General features: G+C 42.3%; 1 protein-coding gene across 3 annotated transcripts in view; it reads right to left on the bottom strand.

The window, feature by feature from the left end:
* SLC25A13 (solute carrier family 25 member 13) overlaps positions 1 to 17087 on the bottom strand; it is a 169167-nt gene that overhangs the window by 14860 nt on the left and 137220 nt on the right. For all 3 annotated transcript variants that reach the window (XM_081146688.1, XM_081146687.1, XM_081146689.1), the window contains exon 14: positions 10581 to 10721. In XM_081146688.1, coding sequence (XP_081002814.1) covers positions 10581 to 10721 — 141 coding nt within the window. The remainder of the gene's footprint in view (positions 1 to 10580; positions 10722 to 17087) is intronic.

The following is a 17087-nucleotide window of genomic DNA, read 5'->3' on the forward strand; positions in this document are numbered from 1 at the left end:
CTGCAGTGAATGCGCATTGTCTAGCATGGGGGGAAATGCCAGACTGGGGACCCTGCAGCACTCAGGACAACAGTGGTGCACCTTGTCTGAGGTTATTTAATGCTTCTGGCACCTGTAGTCAGAGCCACCCTTCTTTCCCTGACTTACAGGTTTTGAATTTATTTGGCATGTATAATTGTATAGTTTGATCCTGGAGCTACAAACAATGGGCAGCACGTCATGCCTCGATCCCTTAGCATTCCTCCTGGTTCCTCCCACGCAAGTTAACCCCTGTGCCACGGCCCAGCAGCGTCTCTCCTGCCCAGTCAAGGGACAGTTAGGGCCACGTGGCTGGGATTTGAACAGGGTGAGAAATACACTGGTGCTGGGACCTGTTATGTGATTGTGCCATTGGTGTTAGAACCAAATAAACCAGCCAACAACTGCAGACTCGATATCAGTGACATTGAAATTACTTCAATTTTCATATAAAGTATCAGTGCCTATTATGTGATTTCTTTATTCCAGGGTCTTTTACGATATAGGTTTCTCCTTCATTTCATTGCAATTTTAACAAAGGCATTTGGCAACTCAAGATTTTGGCATAGAAATGCCCTCCTGTGTCAGTGTTGGCTCTTCTCTACCGAACGCTGCTCTGCCATCAACAATGCTCATCTGCCAACGGCTAGAAACTCTCTGGAGAGAACTGAATGCCTTGTTGAGATGCTCAAGCTGGGCTGCTCTTGATCCACTCTCTTGACAAGACTCATTCAAGTTTGCCATATTGTGCAGGCAATGCCTGTGATACTTTCTCTTTTCTATTCTTCTGGATGGAGATCCAGGGAGAAAGAAAGAGCTCTTAATTCCATACCCCTCCAGCACACCCGATGAAGGCCATTTCTCCTCAACGTCAACCATTGTGGCTGATCGGCTAGCTGAGCTAGGGACTCTCTTCATGTTTCACCTTTCTAACTGCAATTCTTGGAGGATGACTTCCCAGAGAGGAGCAGACTGCATTCAAAGAAGTAGTTAAAATAAATCATCTTAACTATGGCTCTATACCTAAATTCTGCCACTCCCCACCACCAGCAGGACCCGGCAGGAGCAAGTATACAGGCTTTGGAGTCAGAGACCTGCATGCAAATTACTGCTCTGCCACTTAGTATCTGATGGTGGGTAAAGTTCTTAAATTCTCTGTACCTCCAGTTCCTTAACTATAAAATGTAATATTTATATTGATGTAAGAATTAAATTTACATCCAATGATTAATATAAAAGACCTAGGACAATACCTAGCACAAGGATCTTCAATAAAAGGTGATGATATAAAGGTAATTACTATTATCAATGACAAGCACACTGTCCTGTTGGAGCAGAAAATGGAAATAACTAATATATTATTTAAACAGCAGCTGGACTACGTGGTTTCATATCTGAATCACAGTAGAGTTCTACATTTATCAGACTAAGCGCCTATCTTTTATTTGGCAAAAGACCGAATCCTACCAAATAAGTTTCAACAGTTTGCTAAACTCATCATTTCCCACCTGGGACTCTGGCTGTCACAAGACATAGCACCTTAATTTTACAGTCAATGAACATTTCTTAAACTGGCCATCTTTTAAGTGCATACCTTGGTCACAATTAGGAAGCAGAGACATGTAAGAATAGATTAGTAGACATATTTGTCACTGATGGAAAATATATTCAGAGTACTCTAGAAATAGTGGATAGTAAGACCATTTTCAATCCTTTAAACTCAAAGGACAGCATATTATATTATACAAGTGTAGCTAAAATAAAAAAGTGCTGAAGTAAAACAAATTCTGCAGGCACTTAGCAAAAAACAAACAAAAGAAACAACAAAACAAAACAAAACACAAACTTGATAAAAATGTTTGCCCCTGGAAAGGTAGGTTACCTGCAACATGGGGCTAGAACACTAACATTTTATTGTTACATACTCTTGTATATCTGAATTTTCTTCTTTTGAAAACTATACTGCCTATTAAAATTAATTTTTAAAGGAACTGTATGGCACTAGAATGATATGGTTGTATTCTCTCATCTCCCTGAACACTGATCACTTTGAAGGCAATAATACTGCATTTAATCTTTGTAACTCTGGCCCCTACTAGAATTAGTCCTCAACAAGTATTTGGTGAATGAATGGAAGAATGATTAAAAAAATTAATCATTTTCTAATATTTTTAAGAGCCTTTTCTAGTCCCTTCTGTATACTCAACTCCTTTGGGTGCTGTTTTACAAAAATAGTATTTTTCAAGGTGTCTCTTTTCCAAAGCCCAAAGTAGAATGCCTGACCTAGAGGGGGCTGTTGCCCGCAGAGCAACAGAAGTTGCCCAGGACTGGGACAGAGTGGAAGGAGCCAGGTGTTTCTGCAAGAATCCATTGTTCGACAATCCATAATTTAAAATTAATAATAGCTGACACATCACGCGTATTATGTGCTAAGTTTCATCCTACGTCCTTTACATGTATGATTTTAGTAAAACCCCAACAGTCCTATGAATATAGAGGTACTATCACTATCTACTTTTTACAGATAATGCATATAAAACACAGGGACATAAAGAGAACGAGCCTTTTTCCCCCAGTTCCTTTTCTTTACTACAACCTTTAACCAGAATACTACGAACAATATCACATGACTTCCAATATTAATCACAAGTTAATAACATTTTAGATACAAAACCTGGCCCCTTGAAGTACTTGACACCTTCTAAAATTCTGCCTATTTTTTAAAGGAGAGAGACAGACAGACAGACATTGACTGATTGCCTCCTGTACATGCCCTGACCAGGGATCAAACCTGCAACCTAGGTATGTGCCCTGACCAGGAACTGAACCCACGACCTTTTGGTCTATGGGATGGTGGTCCAACCAACTCAGCCACCTGGCCAGGGCTAAAATTCTGCCTTTTCATAAAATGTCCAAAGTGTTCACATGATGGCAGATATTTCTGACAAAGGTATTGGGAAGGTACAAAGATATTTTTCACTGAGCACAAATAGGTATCATTTGGAACAGGAACATGGCTCCACTGGCAGGTTGCGCAGCTCCCTGCAGAGCATATGTGGTTTGTACTGCTCCTGTGGCTAATATCAGAGTTAGGAAAATACAAGGGTTCTCTTGCTTCACAATGGATAAAATAATTTCAAATATCTATAATTTAAACAGTTGATATAAGATCTAAGGTAACAAGTTTACAATTTAAAAACACAAACCAAAGCAAAATGAATCATTCTCCTATAATAACTAACATTTTTAAATAGCACTGGGTACTAAAAGGAGTTAGGAAAAACAATCATATACCTACCCTGGACTAAGCTATTACACATTCATAATGCTTAGTGTCACCTCAATTCCATTTCTTTAGCACATTCACTGTCAACAGTGACACCAAACCTTCTCAGCATATAACCTTAAACTTCCCTGAATTACCAGGCACGTGCTCTCTGCTACCTGGCTCAACATATCTTTATGGGGCAGCTCAGGTTTCAAAGAGACCGAACTGAATTTGAAATCTAGCCTCGCACTTACAAAGTATGTGACCTTAGACAAATGACCTAAACCCATCAAGCCTTCCTTTCCTCAGCTGTAGCCTGGATCTAAAACAAAACAACACAACACAACACACAACACAACACTATCTGTCTCATAGGCTGTCGTAAGGATAAGCCTGGACTCTGTCTCCACATCCTTCCTGAACGCCCGAGCACCATATTCGATCTTCAGATGCTTCACATCCTTCCATCTTCAGTGACTCTTTTTCCCTCTGTGTACAGACAGGCTTGGCTCTCCCATCAAAGTGAAAAGAAACAATAAATCTCTCAAGCTCCTCTCCCCTGAACACTGTCGCTTGACTCTGCCTTTTCTTCCAGTGGCTGTATTCTTTCCGTTTTTTCTTTCACAGTAAGAGTTAGTGGTTTGTATCTGCTAATATTTTCTCATAAGGTTTCTACTTCTGCCAGTCTACTTAAGTTGATTTCTCAAAAATAGCCGCAGACCTCTATCTTTAAGCTCAAAGATCTCTGGTCGGCCTTCAAGGCCCCTGGTCTCTGCAGCACACGACACCACCCCCCTCCCTCCTCCCGTTAAATCTCAGGCCCCCCTGGCGCCCACGCACTGCTCATCCCCTTCTCACCTGACAGCTGTTCCTGCTTTTTGTCCGCCCATACTTTTTTCTGCCACCTAAATGCGGGTGGTCTCTGAGTCCCATCGCTGGTATCCCATTAGCTTGGAGTCCTTGCCCTCTGTCACAGCTTCATGCGTGCAGACGACCGTAGAAAGAGTGTCTCTATTCCTCATCCCCTGGACAGGCCCTTGTCTCCCATGCAACACGGCAGAGCAAGGACACGCTGGGGAGGGAGTCAGGGGACAGCCTGTCTTAGCCCTGCCCCATCCTACCTAAGCCGCCCAGTGAAATTTCCTAAGATTTCTGGGCTTCTCTTCCTCAATTCTAAAGGAGACATCAGATAGGAGGTCTTTTTAGGTTCCTTGCAGCTTCACAAATATTATGAAATTCTACAATTTAAAGTAGCACCATCCATTCAGATGCTCAAGCCAGGAATCCGAGTCACCTTTTAATCTTCCTTCACTTCTTACCTTCCAATCATTTTCCAAGACTTTGTGAGACCGACTCTCAAACTTCCTTCAAATACATCCACTGGCCCCTCTGTCCCCACCATCACGGCCCTAGCTTAGGTCAATGCCAACCCAGCCAATATGGTCCGGCTGGCGTCCCAGCCTGCAGTCTTGCTCTCCCACATTCTCCACACTGGAGCACAAACGTGATCATGCTGTCTGCCTGCCCCTCTCCCTGGTTAACTATGACTGATCTTTTAAGGCCATCTCCCCTTCGAGAGCCTGCCTGGCCTTGCTATGAGTCAGCTCCCCATCCCTTGGAACCCTGTGCACACCCCCTGACAGCTCTTCTGTCGCACAGGTGCTGTATTCCACGGATCTGTTTCCTTGTCTGACTGCCCCAGGAGACGGTAAATTCTTACAAAACCATGCGTTACTGATTCACTTTCATATCCCCAGGACAGAGCTCGCTGGGTGAATGAATTGGAGTCTGAAGCTGGCAAAGCGATCTCGCATATAACTAGCTCCTTTCTTTACATTCCACTTCCCCAACACCATGGGCTTCTTGGGCCAATACTTGCCAATTCACTCACTTTCGGTGCTCTAATATCCTTGTTCATAACTTGGAAACACGCGGCTTTTGCTTACCCTTCACGGGCTCAACAAATACTTATCAAATGTCTACTTGTGTGCCAGAAACTGTTACAAGCAACAGTGAACAAGCCAGGCCTCTGGTATGAAATTACACTCTAGATAAGAAGACACACAAACAGAGAAGTCTATCAGATGGCAACAGGTGCCACGTTGAGACCTGGAAGAGGGGGTGTGACAGCGAGTGACCTGGCTGTCTTTCTGAGCAGGCATCTGTTGAGCTAAGAGGTGAGGGGCAGAGGCTTCAGGCAGACTGAAAAGTGAGAGGGAATGAGCTTGGAGCATCTGGGGGAAGGCAGCAGGGCAGCCCCGAGAGAGGAGGCTGGCTGGCGGGGAGGAGAGGCCAGCAGGGAGGGAGCTGGGCTTCTGTTCTAGGCGAGCAGGAAGCCACTGGGCAAGACATACAGTTTCTGTAGGGCACACTGGTTTCTGCTCAAGTATCATCTCATCCGAGAGGCCTTCCTGACCACCCTATTAAGATGCCCCTCCCCCAATTCTCGCCTGCCTCGGCCCTACTCTGCCTTCTCCTTCATCAAGGGTCTTAGCACCAACCGATGTCATATATTTGTTATCTCAGTGGCTGACTTCTGCTACCCACCAAAGTGTGAGCAGGGACTTGGATTTCACAGCCACACCCTAAATGGCTAGAACAGGGCATACAGTCAGGTCTCAATAGCAGTGAGTTGAGTAAATGAATTAATCTGATTCACATTTTAAATAGATCAATCCGGCTGCTGTGGGGCCAATGGATTTGGGAGAGTCAGGAGTGAAAATGAACCCACGAGGAGGCTTGCCCAGAGGTCCGGATGAAAGCCAAAGGTGGGAGGAGAAGGGAGAGACCTGCCGCTGTGGTGGTTGTCAAACCATATAATGTCCCTTGGTGTTAAAAATTAGCGTGGCAGCATGGCTGCAAACTAATGACCCAACAGGTGTTTTCTTCATGTGGGGCCATGAGCTCATAAAATGGATATTATTTTAAAGGTGCTAAACTGAGAAATAATTCTTATGTACTTATATGTTACCAAGATAACACTGATAAACAGATGCAGTTTGACAAAAATCTACTAACACTAAAAAATGCACATGCCTCACGAGCTAACATTTTCATTGCTAAGAATTTATCATTGGTATATACTCACTAAAGTATGTCAAAATATATGCAGGGATATTCCCACTGTCATTGCTTGTAATATCACCAAATTAGAAACAATATAAACACCCAGCAGTAGGAAATTGCTTAAAAAATACTTTAAAAATGTTTACGTGGCTATTAAATAAAATGAGGAAAGAGCTTTAAGATATATAGTGTATTTAGAAAGATTCCATTTCTGTTAAAACACGTATACATAAGAGTGATATTAATATGGGTATAATCAGTGATATACAGAGAAAAAGAGAGAAAGGGAGGAGAGAGGTAAATATTGCTCTAAAAAGAAGGTTTTCTTTTCTTAAAGATATAAAAAACACAAGCAGCAGTTATCCTTTGAAGAGACAATGGAGAGGTAAGGGGGAGAGACAATTTTACTTTCAGATATTTCTGAATTGTTTGACTTTTTTGAAACATAAACTTGTATTTTACTAATCCCCCCCACCACACACACAAAAACAAACGACATCCCTCTGAGATAACTAGCAGAATAATAAAAAATGTATATCATGCTTACTTCCTGATTTTACAGACAGTAGATCCAAGGAGTCATTGACACACACACAATGAATGAACACACATGCACAACACCTTCTTATGTGGTTGGAAAAATGCCTGAATCCTCTCGAATGCAGTGGGACAAAGGCCTGTGGTTAGAACACAGAAGACAGAGCCCATATTCCCACACTGCAGCCAATGGGCCCCGTCGGAGCACAATCCGAAAATGATTTTCAACAATGCGTGACGGATCCTGGCTGTCATTGCTTCCCTGCCCATTTCTTGACCTCAAAGATATGGAAACTGTCCCTTTGCTTCTTAGTGAAGCACCTCTTAACCTACGTTAGTTGTGCTGACATTCAATGTTAAATATGTTTCATTTCATTCCTAAGGTGTGATCCAAATCCTCATTAAAGCTCTGTTGGTTCCTATAGGAAAAGAACATTCACAAGTACATGTATACCAATGCCTTTTCTATGACAATTTATTTTACATATCTTATGCGCTAGGGGCTTATGTAATAAAACCAAACTTACCTAAGAGAAAGGGAAACATATCCTCATGTATTCTTAAGAAAAGCAGTATAGTTGCAGATTTTTAAAAACTACATTACATTCAAAAAGCTCTTTCAAAGGCAGTTTATTATCCTGCCTTTACTTTAATCACCTACCTTCTCCGTGCTACAACCAAACCTCTCTAAAAGTTACCAAAGGAGGGGGGCTTTGTTTACAGGGTTCACTACAACTATTTCTGACCCGAGGAATGTGAAATGTTTACCACATCCACTTTTGTTTCAGTTGTAAATATATTCCTAAAGCAAGTATTCTAATTGCCATTCACTGGGAAGTCACAGAACGGTGGGGTATTTTGCAAGTCAATTCAGGAGAAAATAGAAAGCCAGGTTAAGTCCAATTTAGGGGAGGTTAAGCACCGCAGGTCTAAACATACAACACAGAGCCAACTACTTCCCCTCCTGGGCCCCACATTGTCATGTTAACAATGGCAAACAAAAGGACCCTGGGAAGGAGAATGCAGATGACCTGTCCCAACTAAAACTAGGACAGCAGTCCTCTTTTTGAAGACCCACGTGGAGGGATGCATACCAGGCAGGTTTAAAGGTCTTAGGTCACTCCAGGTCACTTGCATCTTTCTACTCAACTAAGAACTAGTGAAGAGCTTTATTACTAAAAAGTGCTATCCTAAAACAAAAACATCAAGGACACAGCAAAGCTAAAGCTGTGATGCCCCTAAAATGATGGATGTTGAATTGCTAATGTGATTTCTGACCAAGGAGGAGTAGGGTAAGGTTGGGGGAGTCTGGAGAAAAGAGTCACGGAAAACCAAACCTGAGGCTGGAAGCTGGGATGACATAAATGATAAATAACCTAGGGAGGCAATAAAGACTAATTGAACCGAGTGGAGCGGTGAACTCTGATGAATGAAGTCCAGGCTCACAGGTCTCAGTGAATTTAGCTGAGGACACCAATGACCTGCAGAAAGGAGGGGGCTCCCAGATCACTCTCTTGCAGTGAAATCAAGTTTCCAGAAGCTCAAAGTGCCAGCCATTTCCCTTGGTAATTACCAGTTCACCCAAAGCAGCACCAAGCCCGGAGGAATGCCTCTGAACTAGATTAAACCACCAGACTAGTAATTAAACTAACTTTATATGGGAGAGGTCTCTTGCTCAAACTTGAGCAATCCTGCTCATTTCAGGAAAGCAATTTTAGCACAAAAGTGGAAACAAGAAACTTCTGAGCCTCAATTCCAGCTCAGATACTATCGTTGGCAGCCTCTGTTCTCCTAACTACAAAATCAGGAGACCAACGACTTCCAGGGGGTGTTAAAGGGGATTAAGATTATGAAACTCTGTGAAGATGAAAAGGACTACGTTTCAGTTTTGTATCATTTGCAGGTAGTTGAACAGTCTCTGTTTCCGAGTCAGCAAACAAGTTTTTACCATTTTATCCATCTAGACATTTCAGTAGCCATGGTACCTAAGTGTTTTTTACCAGACAACCTGTTGAAAGACTACTTGGCATCTTGTCAAAATGACATGCTGCTACATCATGTTCTAGTCTGCAAGAGCCTAATCATTTAGAAAAGGAGCTGATTTTTTTTTTCTTCTCAAAATGATCAATGCTCTGCCTCATGACAATATTGTGTATTTCTTACAGCTGGATAATAATTTGGTAAATGAAATAGCTCAATCTGCAAACACTCACAGACTGGGCGTTTAAGGTGCTATTTTGGAAAATCAGCATGTTCACTCCAGAGCACCACAGATTCCAGACTATAAGGCAAGTTCTCCACCACCCTTAAAACTAACCCCAGAAAAGAAGGTGTCACATTATATCTGACCCTTACAAAGTCTCAGATCATGGGTTACTCTTCACCTCACTAGACTCTGAGAAGTATGGGGAAGGCAAATTTGCCTGAAACAACCTCATTATTACTAACACTGATGTGTACCAAGGTTACCTGCAAACATGAGTTAAAAAGGAAAGGTTAAAAAAGTTCACCTGGGGGTGGGATCTCACAAAGGCTGTGTGGAATGTCAAAACGAGGCATTTAAAGTTCATTCTAAAAAGCAGTAGAGTAAGTTGCTACATTGTGGGACCAGTTATATCCACACAGGATGAACTGGGAACAGGAAGAAAGGAAACAGCTGCCCTGATGTTATATGTCTGTGGGGTAAGGCTTTCAGGGACAAAACTGTCCAGAGAGTGCAGAAGTGCCACGTCTTGCCAGCCTGAAATAAAAACGAAACACTGCAAACCCAGGTGAATGGCTGAGTCACACAGTGGATCAAGTGCTGATCAAGAACATGGTTCAGAAGTCATAGGAAGAATCCGAAAAAAATATTTCTTGATATGTGTGTATAGGAAAAAAGCAGTACTGGTTTTATATAATGTAATTGTATTTATTTCTATGTAAATATATGAAAGCTATTTTAAATAGTCAGTGGCCTTCTCGTCTTATATCCCTAAAAGTTTACTTATTCAAGTTGGCCATGAAACATTTTTTTTATTCTTCTCATTGAAAAATGATGACCACCTCATGTTTGACTAAAGCGTCATAGCTGGGCATATACAAAGCAGGTTCTAGTATATTCAATTATACCTTCTTCTGGTAGAGAAGTATGAATAACAAATTTTAAGAATTTTCTAAAAGTTTGGTTTTCCAATCATTCTGAAAAACTATTTTCTAAAGGAAAAATAGTTAAGATTCAACATAATTATGACAAGCCATACATATGGATAGGGCTGGGATATATAGGGTCAGAACATAAATTCTTGATCTGATGTGGGCTTCCCCTTAAACTGAGCTCAGCATAGCTCCTGAGAGATGGTGACCTGTGGTCCTTGCATCCGTCCTTCATGGAGGAACCAAGAATTAGGAATTTTGTATCAATAACAAATCCAATTTTGTATCAATAACAAAGCCAGTGTTGTTGCAAAGAGCTGTGCACTGAACAACGCCAGTGGGCGTCATTCGCATCACAGTTGTCCGTATTTCTAAGGCCAGCTTTTTGGTGGATGGCAGGAAGGGGCACCTCCTTCTAACTGGCATGAAGGTGCCCTATGGGCTGCAGCAGGATGTCTTTTCCAGGGGTAGAAATGTGAGGAATCAATTTCATGCTGGTGAGCAGGTACTAGTTTAGGGGGTGAGCAGTCAGATAAACAACCAAAATGAGAGTTACCTTGTAGATCCCAAAGAGCCCCAGGTCCCTTACGACAGACAGCGCACTGACTCGGGGACCAGTGGTGATTTCCCCAGCCACTTGTAGACGGATCTTGACGATTTCCAATGGATTTGTGAAGATCACCTGGGAACCTCCTGCCTAAAAAGGAAAAAAATAAAAAATGTATTATCAACGCAGGGTCATGGTAAAATAGTTCAACAAGAGGTGAGTGATCATCCTCAACAGAGCTCTGAATATTCCACCCTCAAGAGACCGCAGTTTCAATCCCTGTCCCATCAATTAAAACGGTGATTGTGAGTTCGAATCAAGACACAGTCACTGCCTAGGGGCCCTGGGTAAATAGGTCCTACCTCCTTCATGTGAGTTTGAAAGAGGGCAAAGACCAGAGACTTTGTGAAAACAGAGAGACTTCTGTTGGCCTCACCAGAGTCCTCATCTTAAAATGACAAAGATTCCTTGAAGGGCAATGGACTACCATCCCAGAGCTCAAAGCCAAGGGCACAAAGGCAGGAATAAAATGAAAATCAAACAGTATCCAAACGAAGAGACACAGATCTGCCTGTCAGAATAGGAGGGCACAGGGCGGACACCGGTTCTCCCGGGATGGACTTCATGGTTTCGTCAACGATTCACACATGGCCAGGAAACATGCAAACTTAGATGAAAGCTATTTTTTTCTTCTAAAAAAATCAGGCCGATCATCAAACACTATTTTCTGGAGTTACATATTATTATAATTTTATTTATGTATTACCTGTGTATAGAATTACTCTTTTCATATAAGATAAATGTCAAAGTAGTAAAAATATGCATTAAATCAATTATGGCCCAAACTTTGAACAACGTGTGTTATTTCATTCCAGCAATGGCTGGGTGCCACACCTCCGAGATCATCAGTGGAAATCTTTAAAGTGCACTATAAGGGAAATTTTAAGCTAGCTATTTTGAAGCTAAGCCTGTATTTATCATACGCAATTACATTCTTTCTTACTGTACTTCAACTTGTTATTCCTTGTCACAAATATATTAAATTTTTATATCATTCAAACTAAGGTTGACACACAGTTTTAGTTTAGAATCTCTATTATGTAGCAAATGCACCAAACTAGACCACAGTCATAGCAATGATATTTTACTGCTTAGGAGCTGCCATCACGGTAACAGGCACAATTTAGGTCAATATCATTCAAAACTACTTCTTGCTAGAGCTTTTGATCCTATTAACCAATGTATACGCCCCAACAAAATGGCCTATACTAATCAAAACCAGCTACAAGAATGGTCTTTGAAGTACTGTTTATAATACCTAGAAATAAAAATTAGAAACAACACAAATATACAATGGTAAGGAATGGATTAAACGAATTTGAGTACGTTCGTGCCATGAGAGTCTATCCTGCCAATAAAAATATTGTGGGAAATGTTCACTATATGATGTGAAGTGAAAACTCTTCTGTGTTTAAATGCATGCACACCTCCCCCCAGATATGCCTTAACACCATGTGGGAGAGACACACCAGTGTAGTGCTTCCGAGGTGGTAGATTACAAATGGTTTATTTTCTTTTCTGCTGTGTTTTTTATTTCTTCTACATAGATCATGTGTTGCTTCTAAAAGGAAAAATAAATACTTCTGCATAACCTATTTAATATACATGGCAATGTATCCGTTCATTCATTAACTCTCTCAGTCAAATTGTTTTTCCATTTTTGCCAACTTAATACCTTAATCAAGACGTACTTGTTCTTAAAAACACTGAGGTTTTCCTTTTCTCCACTGAACATTACAACTGTTTAGAAGGCAGTCTAGATTACCACACAGACTGCCTCTCCGTACGTGCTTCTGCTGTGTTTTGCCGATCACCTTCATCTCGCTGAGGTGGCTTAAGGAGTGGACCAAACAATCTTGGTAGGAAAAAATCTGGGTTGGATTCCTCAAAAGGCCCAAAAAAGACTCTTCTAAAGTGGAAAGGAGGGTGAGACAATGCACCTAGAGGCTGGTGTGTTCTTCTGGTCCACACAAAGACATTCTGCTCCCACTCCCCTGACCCCAGAACAGCATGCTTTGCTCCTGCTGCTGCAACCTGTGGGCAGGCAGGCAGACCAGCCCCTGCCTGTCTGCAGCCCACGAGTATTTCCTCGGTTTGCACCTGTCCCTCTCCACGTGACAGGAAGGGAGCTAAGTATGTCAGGAGGAAGAGATAAAATGGACCTGACCTAGTGACAGTGCTAAGGGCACAGTAAAGATTATTTTGTGCTTCTGGACCTGCGCTCTCGAGTTGCAAAAATGAACAAAAATAAAAAATAAAAAATCATTTTATGGTGGCAGAATTGCTCAGAAGGTCTGCTGACCTGGAATTAGCCTGAGACTGATTTTTGAAAGCTCAGAAGTGGGTAAGACCATGCCCACCAAGGGCAGAAAGGAAAGTGGTCGGCATACACTGATCTTCTGAAGAAGAGACAGGAATTCAATGCATACTCACCAAGCACTGCCAAGGGCGGGAAGGAGGCAGCGAGTATCACGGGTGAAGACTGAACCCCCGTCCTGTTTGTCAAACTAGCTCACTTCTTATGAGGATCAGAGATGGTGGCTGTGTTACAGCCAGCACAGTGCTCAACACACAGCAGTTGGTTTCATGTCCTCTAGCTCCTAAATGGATGGTTCTCCTTCCTGGCTGAATGTTACATAATCACTTACAGAGATTTTAAAAATAATGACTTCTAGAGCCCTAGCGCACTGCTGGCGGGAATGCAGACTGGAGCAGCCACTGTGGAAACAGTGTGGAGGTTTCTCAAAAAATTAAGAATGGAGCTGCCGTTTGACCAGTGATCGCATGTCAAGGGATACAGTAGTAGTATGTCGGTTTTTGAACGTCTCCATTGACGAACATTTCAGGTTAGGAATGCCATAAACCCTGAAGGAAATGCTTCGGTTTCCGAACACGCCTCGGAAGTGGAACGTGCCCCGCGGCTCCCGCTGAGGGCAAGGTCCTGAGGCCCAGCTGTCAGCTGTGATCCCTCGGTTTCCGAACCTTTCAGAACTCGAACGGGCTTCCGGAACGGATCACATTTGAAACCCGAGGGCCCACTGTATAACCTAAGCAGCCTCAAACATCAATCAGAAAGAATCTATGCACCCTATGTGCACAGCAGTGCTACTTACAATACCTAAGATCTGGAAACAGCCCAAGTGCCCAACAGTAGATGAGTGGATAAAAGGCTGTGGGACATTTACACCATGGAATAGTATGCGGCTGTAAAAAAGGAGGATCTCGTACCCTTTGGGACAGCATGGAGGGAATTGGAGAGTATTATGATGAATGAAATGAGCCAGTCAGAGAAAGAGAAATATCACATGATCTCACTTATATGTGGAATCTAATGAATAAAATAAATTGATGAACAAAATAGGTCCAGAGACATGGGTGCATGGAACAGGCTGACAGATCTCAGAGGGAAGGGGAAGGGGAGAGATTAACCAAAGAACATATATGCATATATGCATGATCCATGGACACAGACAATAAGGTGAAGAAGGCCTGGAGTGGGGTGGGGGCGGGGTGGAAGGAGGCAAAGTTGGGGGGAAATGGGGACATCTGTAATACCGTCAACAATAAATTTTTTAAAAAAGTAATGACTTCTAGACCCTAACCCAGACAAATTAAATGAGAATTTCTGCATCTGCCCTTTGAAAAGTGTTCCTACGTGATAAACTGTGCAGAGTTCAGATTCAGTTTAGTTCACTGCATCATCTCTAGGGTCCCTTTCAATGCTAAGACTGCCTTATGGGGCTTATTTAAAGCTGTGATTTCAAATTCCAGTTTTCTACACTCTTTCACAGAGTAACTTTTATATGTTTTACATCTGATCTCATAATAAACTATTTATACTTATCTAAGTGGTACCATTACTAAAGGGTATAATTCTTTGGTATAGATAGAATTGATGTCTTTTTCATTTCTTGTATCTTTATGAATACCTATAAAAGTGAACATAATATACAATAAAATAAGAACTTATACTCAACTCTCTAACCTCAAGCCAAACGATAGATACCAGTTCTTTCAGCACAACAAAGTGAATTCTAATCACTAAGGTAGATACAAAAGCCAAATCCACCCGGAGAACTGCGGGGAACAGAAACAGTGGGAAGAAAGAGTGTAGTGATAATGATGTACTTGTTACCTCTGGTGGGCTCAGGAAGAAAGAACCTATAGACTCCAAGTGACACACTGTGGAGGTGCCAGAGATGAATGGGTCCTTTGGAGTCAAGCTGGAGGAAATGAGACTCCAAGGCACCAAGAGAAGATGCTTATCACCCGATGCACGGTGTCTGGGCATCACCACGACTTGATCACTGAGCACACTGCCTGCTGCTCTTCTGGCTCCTGGTCTATTATCCATTCACAGTACCTTGCCCAGGTCCCTCCTTTGCAGAGATCAAAGACAGCCAAATCCGAGGACAGGAACACCTATTGTGCGCCATGTCTTTGTGTCCCTCATCACTCGAGAGCTCTGGCTGTGTGAAGATACTGGGGTTTTTTTGTGTCTGTGTGTGCTATTTTGTCACAAATCATTTCCCTGTGACTTTCTGGAGTCTGAGGCAAGTAGGATGGGGGAAGATTTTCCATACTAGAACTGGCTCTGTGTGGCTTATTATATTTACAGTGGGGACACTGACTTCTCCACAGGTTTCTTGGAATATTCTTTGTTACTGAAATTCTAGTTACTACCCAGCATCTGGCCCCATGTAAAGAGAAATGCACACACTACTGCAGACTCATTCCTGCCACCTAATCATTCATTCATATGTTTATTCACCAAATATTTATAAGCAATCGTGTTTGAAGTTTGTCCTAGGAACTGGGAGGGCGCAAGATGAGGGAGAAAGCATTTCTGTTCTCAAGGAGATTGAAATAGAGGAGTAAAAGGAATAAATATTCATTAAGCATCCATTATGCACTATCAGGGTATCGCTTTGCATGTATTACATATAGATCTCCAGTCAGCTCAAGAGGTATTTTTTCCCTGATTTTACATAAGAGGAAATGGAGGCATAGAAAGATTAAAACAACTGTTCTGGGTTGAATTGTGTTCCACCAAAATTTACACATTGAAGTACTACCTCTCAGTACTTCAGAATGTGATTTTATTTGGAGATGGGGCCTTCAAAGAGGTAATTAAGGTAAAATGAGGTCATATGGGTGGATCCTAATCCAGTGTGACTAGTGTCTGTATAACAAGAGGAAACTAAGATACAGACACCTATGTGCACAGAGAAAAGACCATTTGAGGGGAGAGAGAGAAGATGGCCATCTTCAAGCCAAGGAGAGAGGCCTCAGAAGAAACCAAACTTGCGGACACCTTGATCTTAGACTTCCAGCTGCCAGAACCATGAGAAAATAAATTTATGTTAAGTTACCCAGTCTGTGGTATTCTGTTACAGCAGCCCTAGCAAACTAATACAGCAATGTACCCAGGTCTACACAGCCAGCAAGCAGAGGAAAGGGTTTTCTACTGAGTCCGATAAATACAAGCCTTATGAATAGAGAAAAAGGCACATGAGAAAAGATAATTATAATTCAGTATACGATATGAGCTAAGGTCCAGACAAAGGACCATGGCAACTCAAAGGAGGGCAAGATTTCTGTTGGCTGGGATAACCTGGGGAGGTGGTAAAACATGTAAGAAGATAACACACAGTTGGTGACTGAAATAAGATTAGGATCCAGGTAATCAAGGCAGAGAATGCCACAAAGGCACAGTGACAAGTGCTTCCCACACTTACAGGTAAACAGACCCAGAACCACACCTGTCCAGTGAAATTTTGATAGGGATGATAATCATGATAAGGCCAACATGATCATTCACTAGCATTTATTAGGTGCCGACTAATGTACAGCAGGCATTGTGCTAAGAGTTTTGTAAGAATTTTCTCTTGGGTCCTCATCACATCATAAGGTAACTAGTAATATAATTCCAGTTTTTGTAAGTGAGTAAACCGAGGCTGAAAGGGGTGACGGAGGTTATATAACTTGCCTGAGGTCACACAGCTAGGAAGGCAGAGCCTGGATTCAGAGCTGGATCTGGATGCCAGAGCCTGAGCTTACACTACTTATCCTGGCAGTAAGAAGGATGGGCCGGGCCATTTGCTTTAGACGGCATGGGAGGAGCATGAAAAAGGGTGGCTGAAAACTCAACTACTGGGGACAAATCATGGAAGGCCGAGAATGCTGCTCTGAAGAAGGGGGTTGCATTCTGGAGATGGGGCCTTCGTGTGCACCGGTGGTGGGAGCAGAGTTGGTAAATGTCCCCAGAGAAGACAGGCCAGCAGAGGGGAGAGTTTCTTAGGGACGGAGAGCTCCCGAGGCAGGAATAACAATTAAGGTTTTAGCACTGAGGTGAGGTAAAAAAAAGAGACCACAATTAGAACAATTATCTTGGTAATAAGGGAGTGGGTGGGGTGGGTGAGAAATAGATGCAATAGAGATAGATCAACAGGGTTA

Source organism: Miniopterus schreibersii (genome assembly GCF_964146895.1).
Source record: "Miniopterus schreibersii genome assembly, chromosome: 9".
In the NCBI taxonomy this organism is placed as follows: Eukaryota; Metazoa; Chordata; class Mammalia; order Chiroptera; family Miniopteridae; genus Miniopterus; species Miniopterus schreibersii.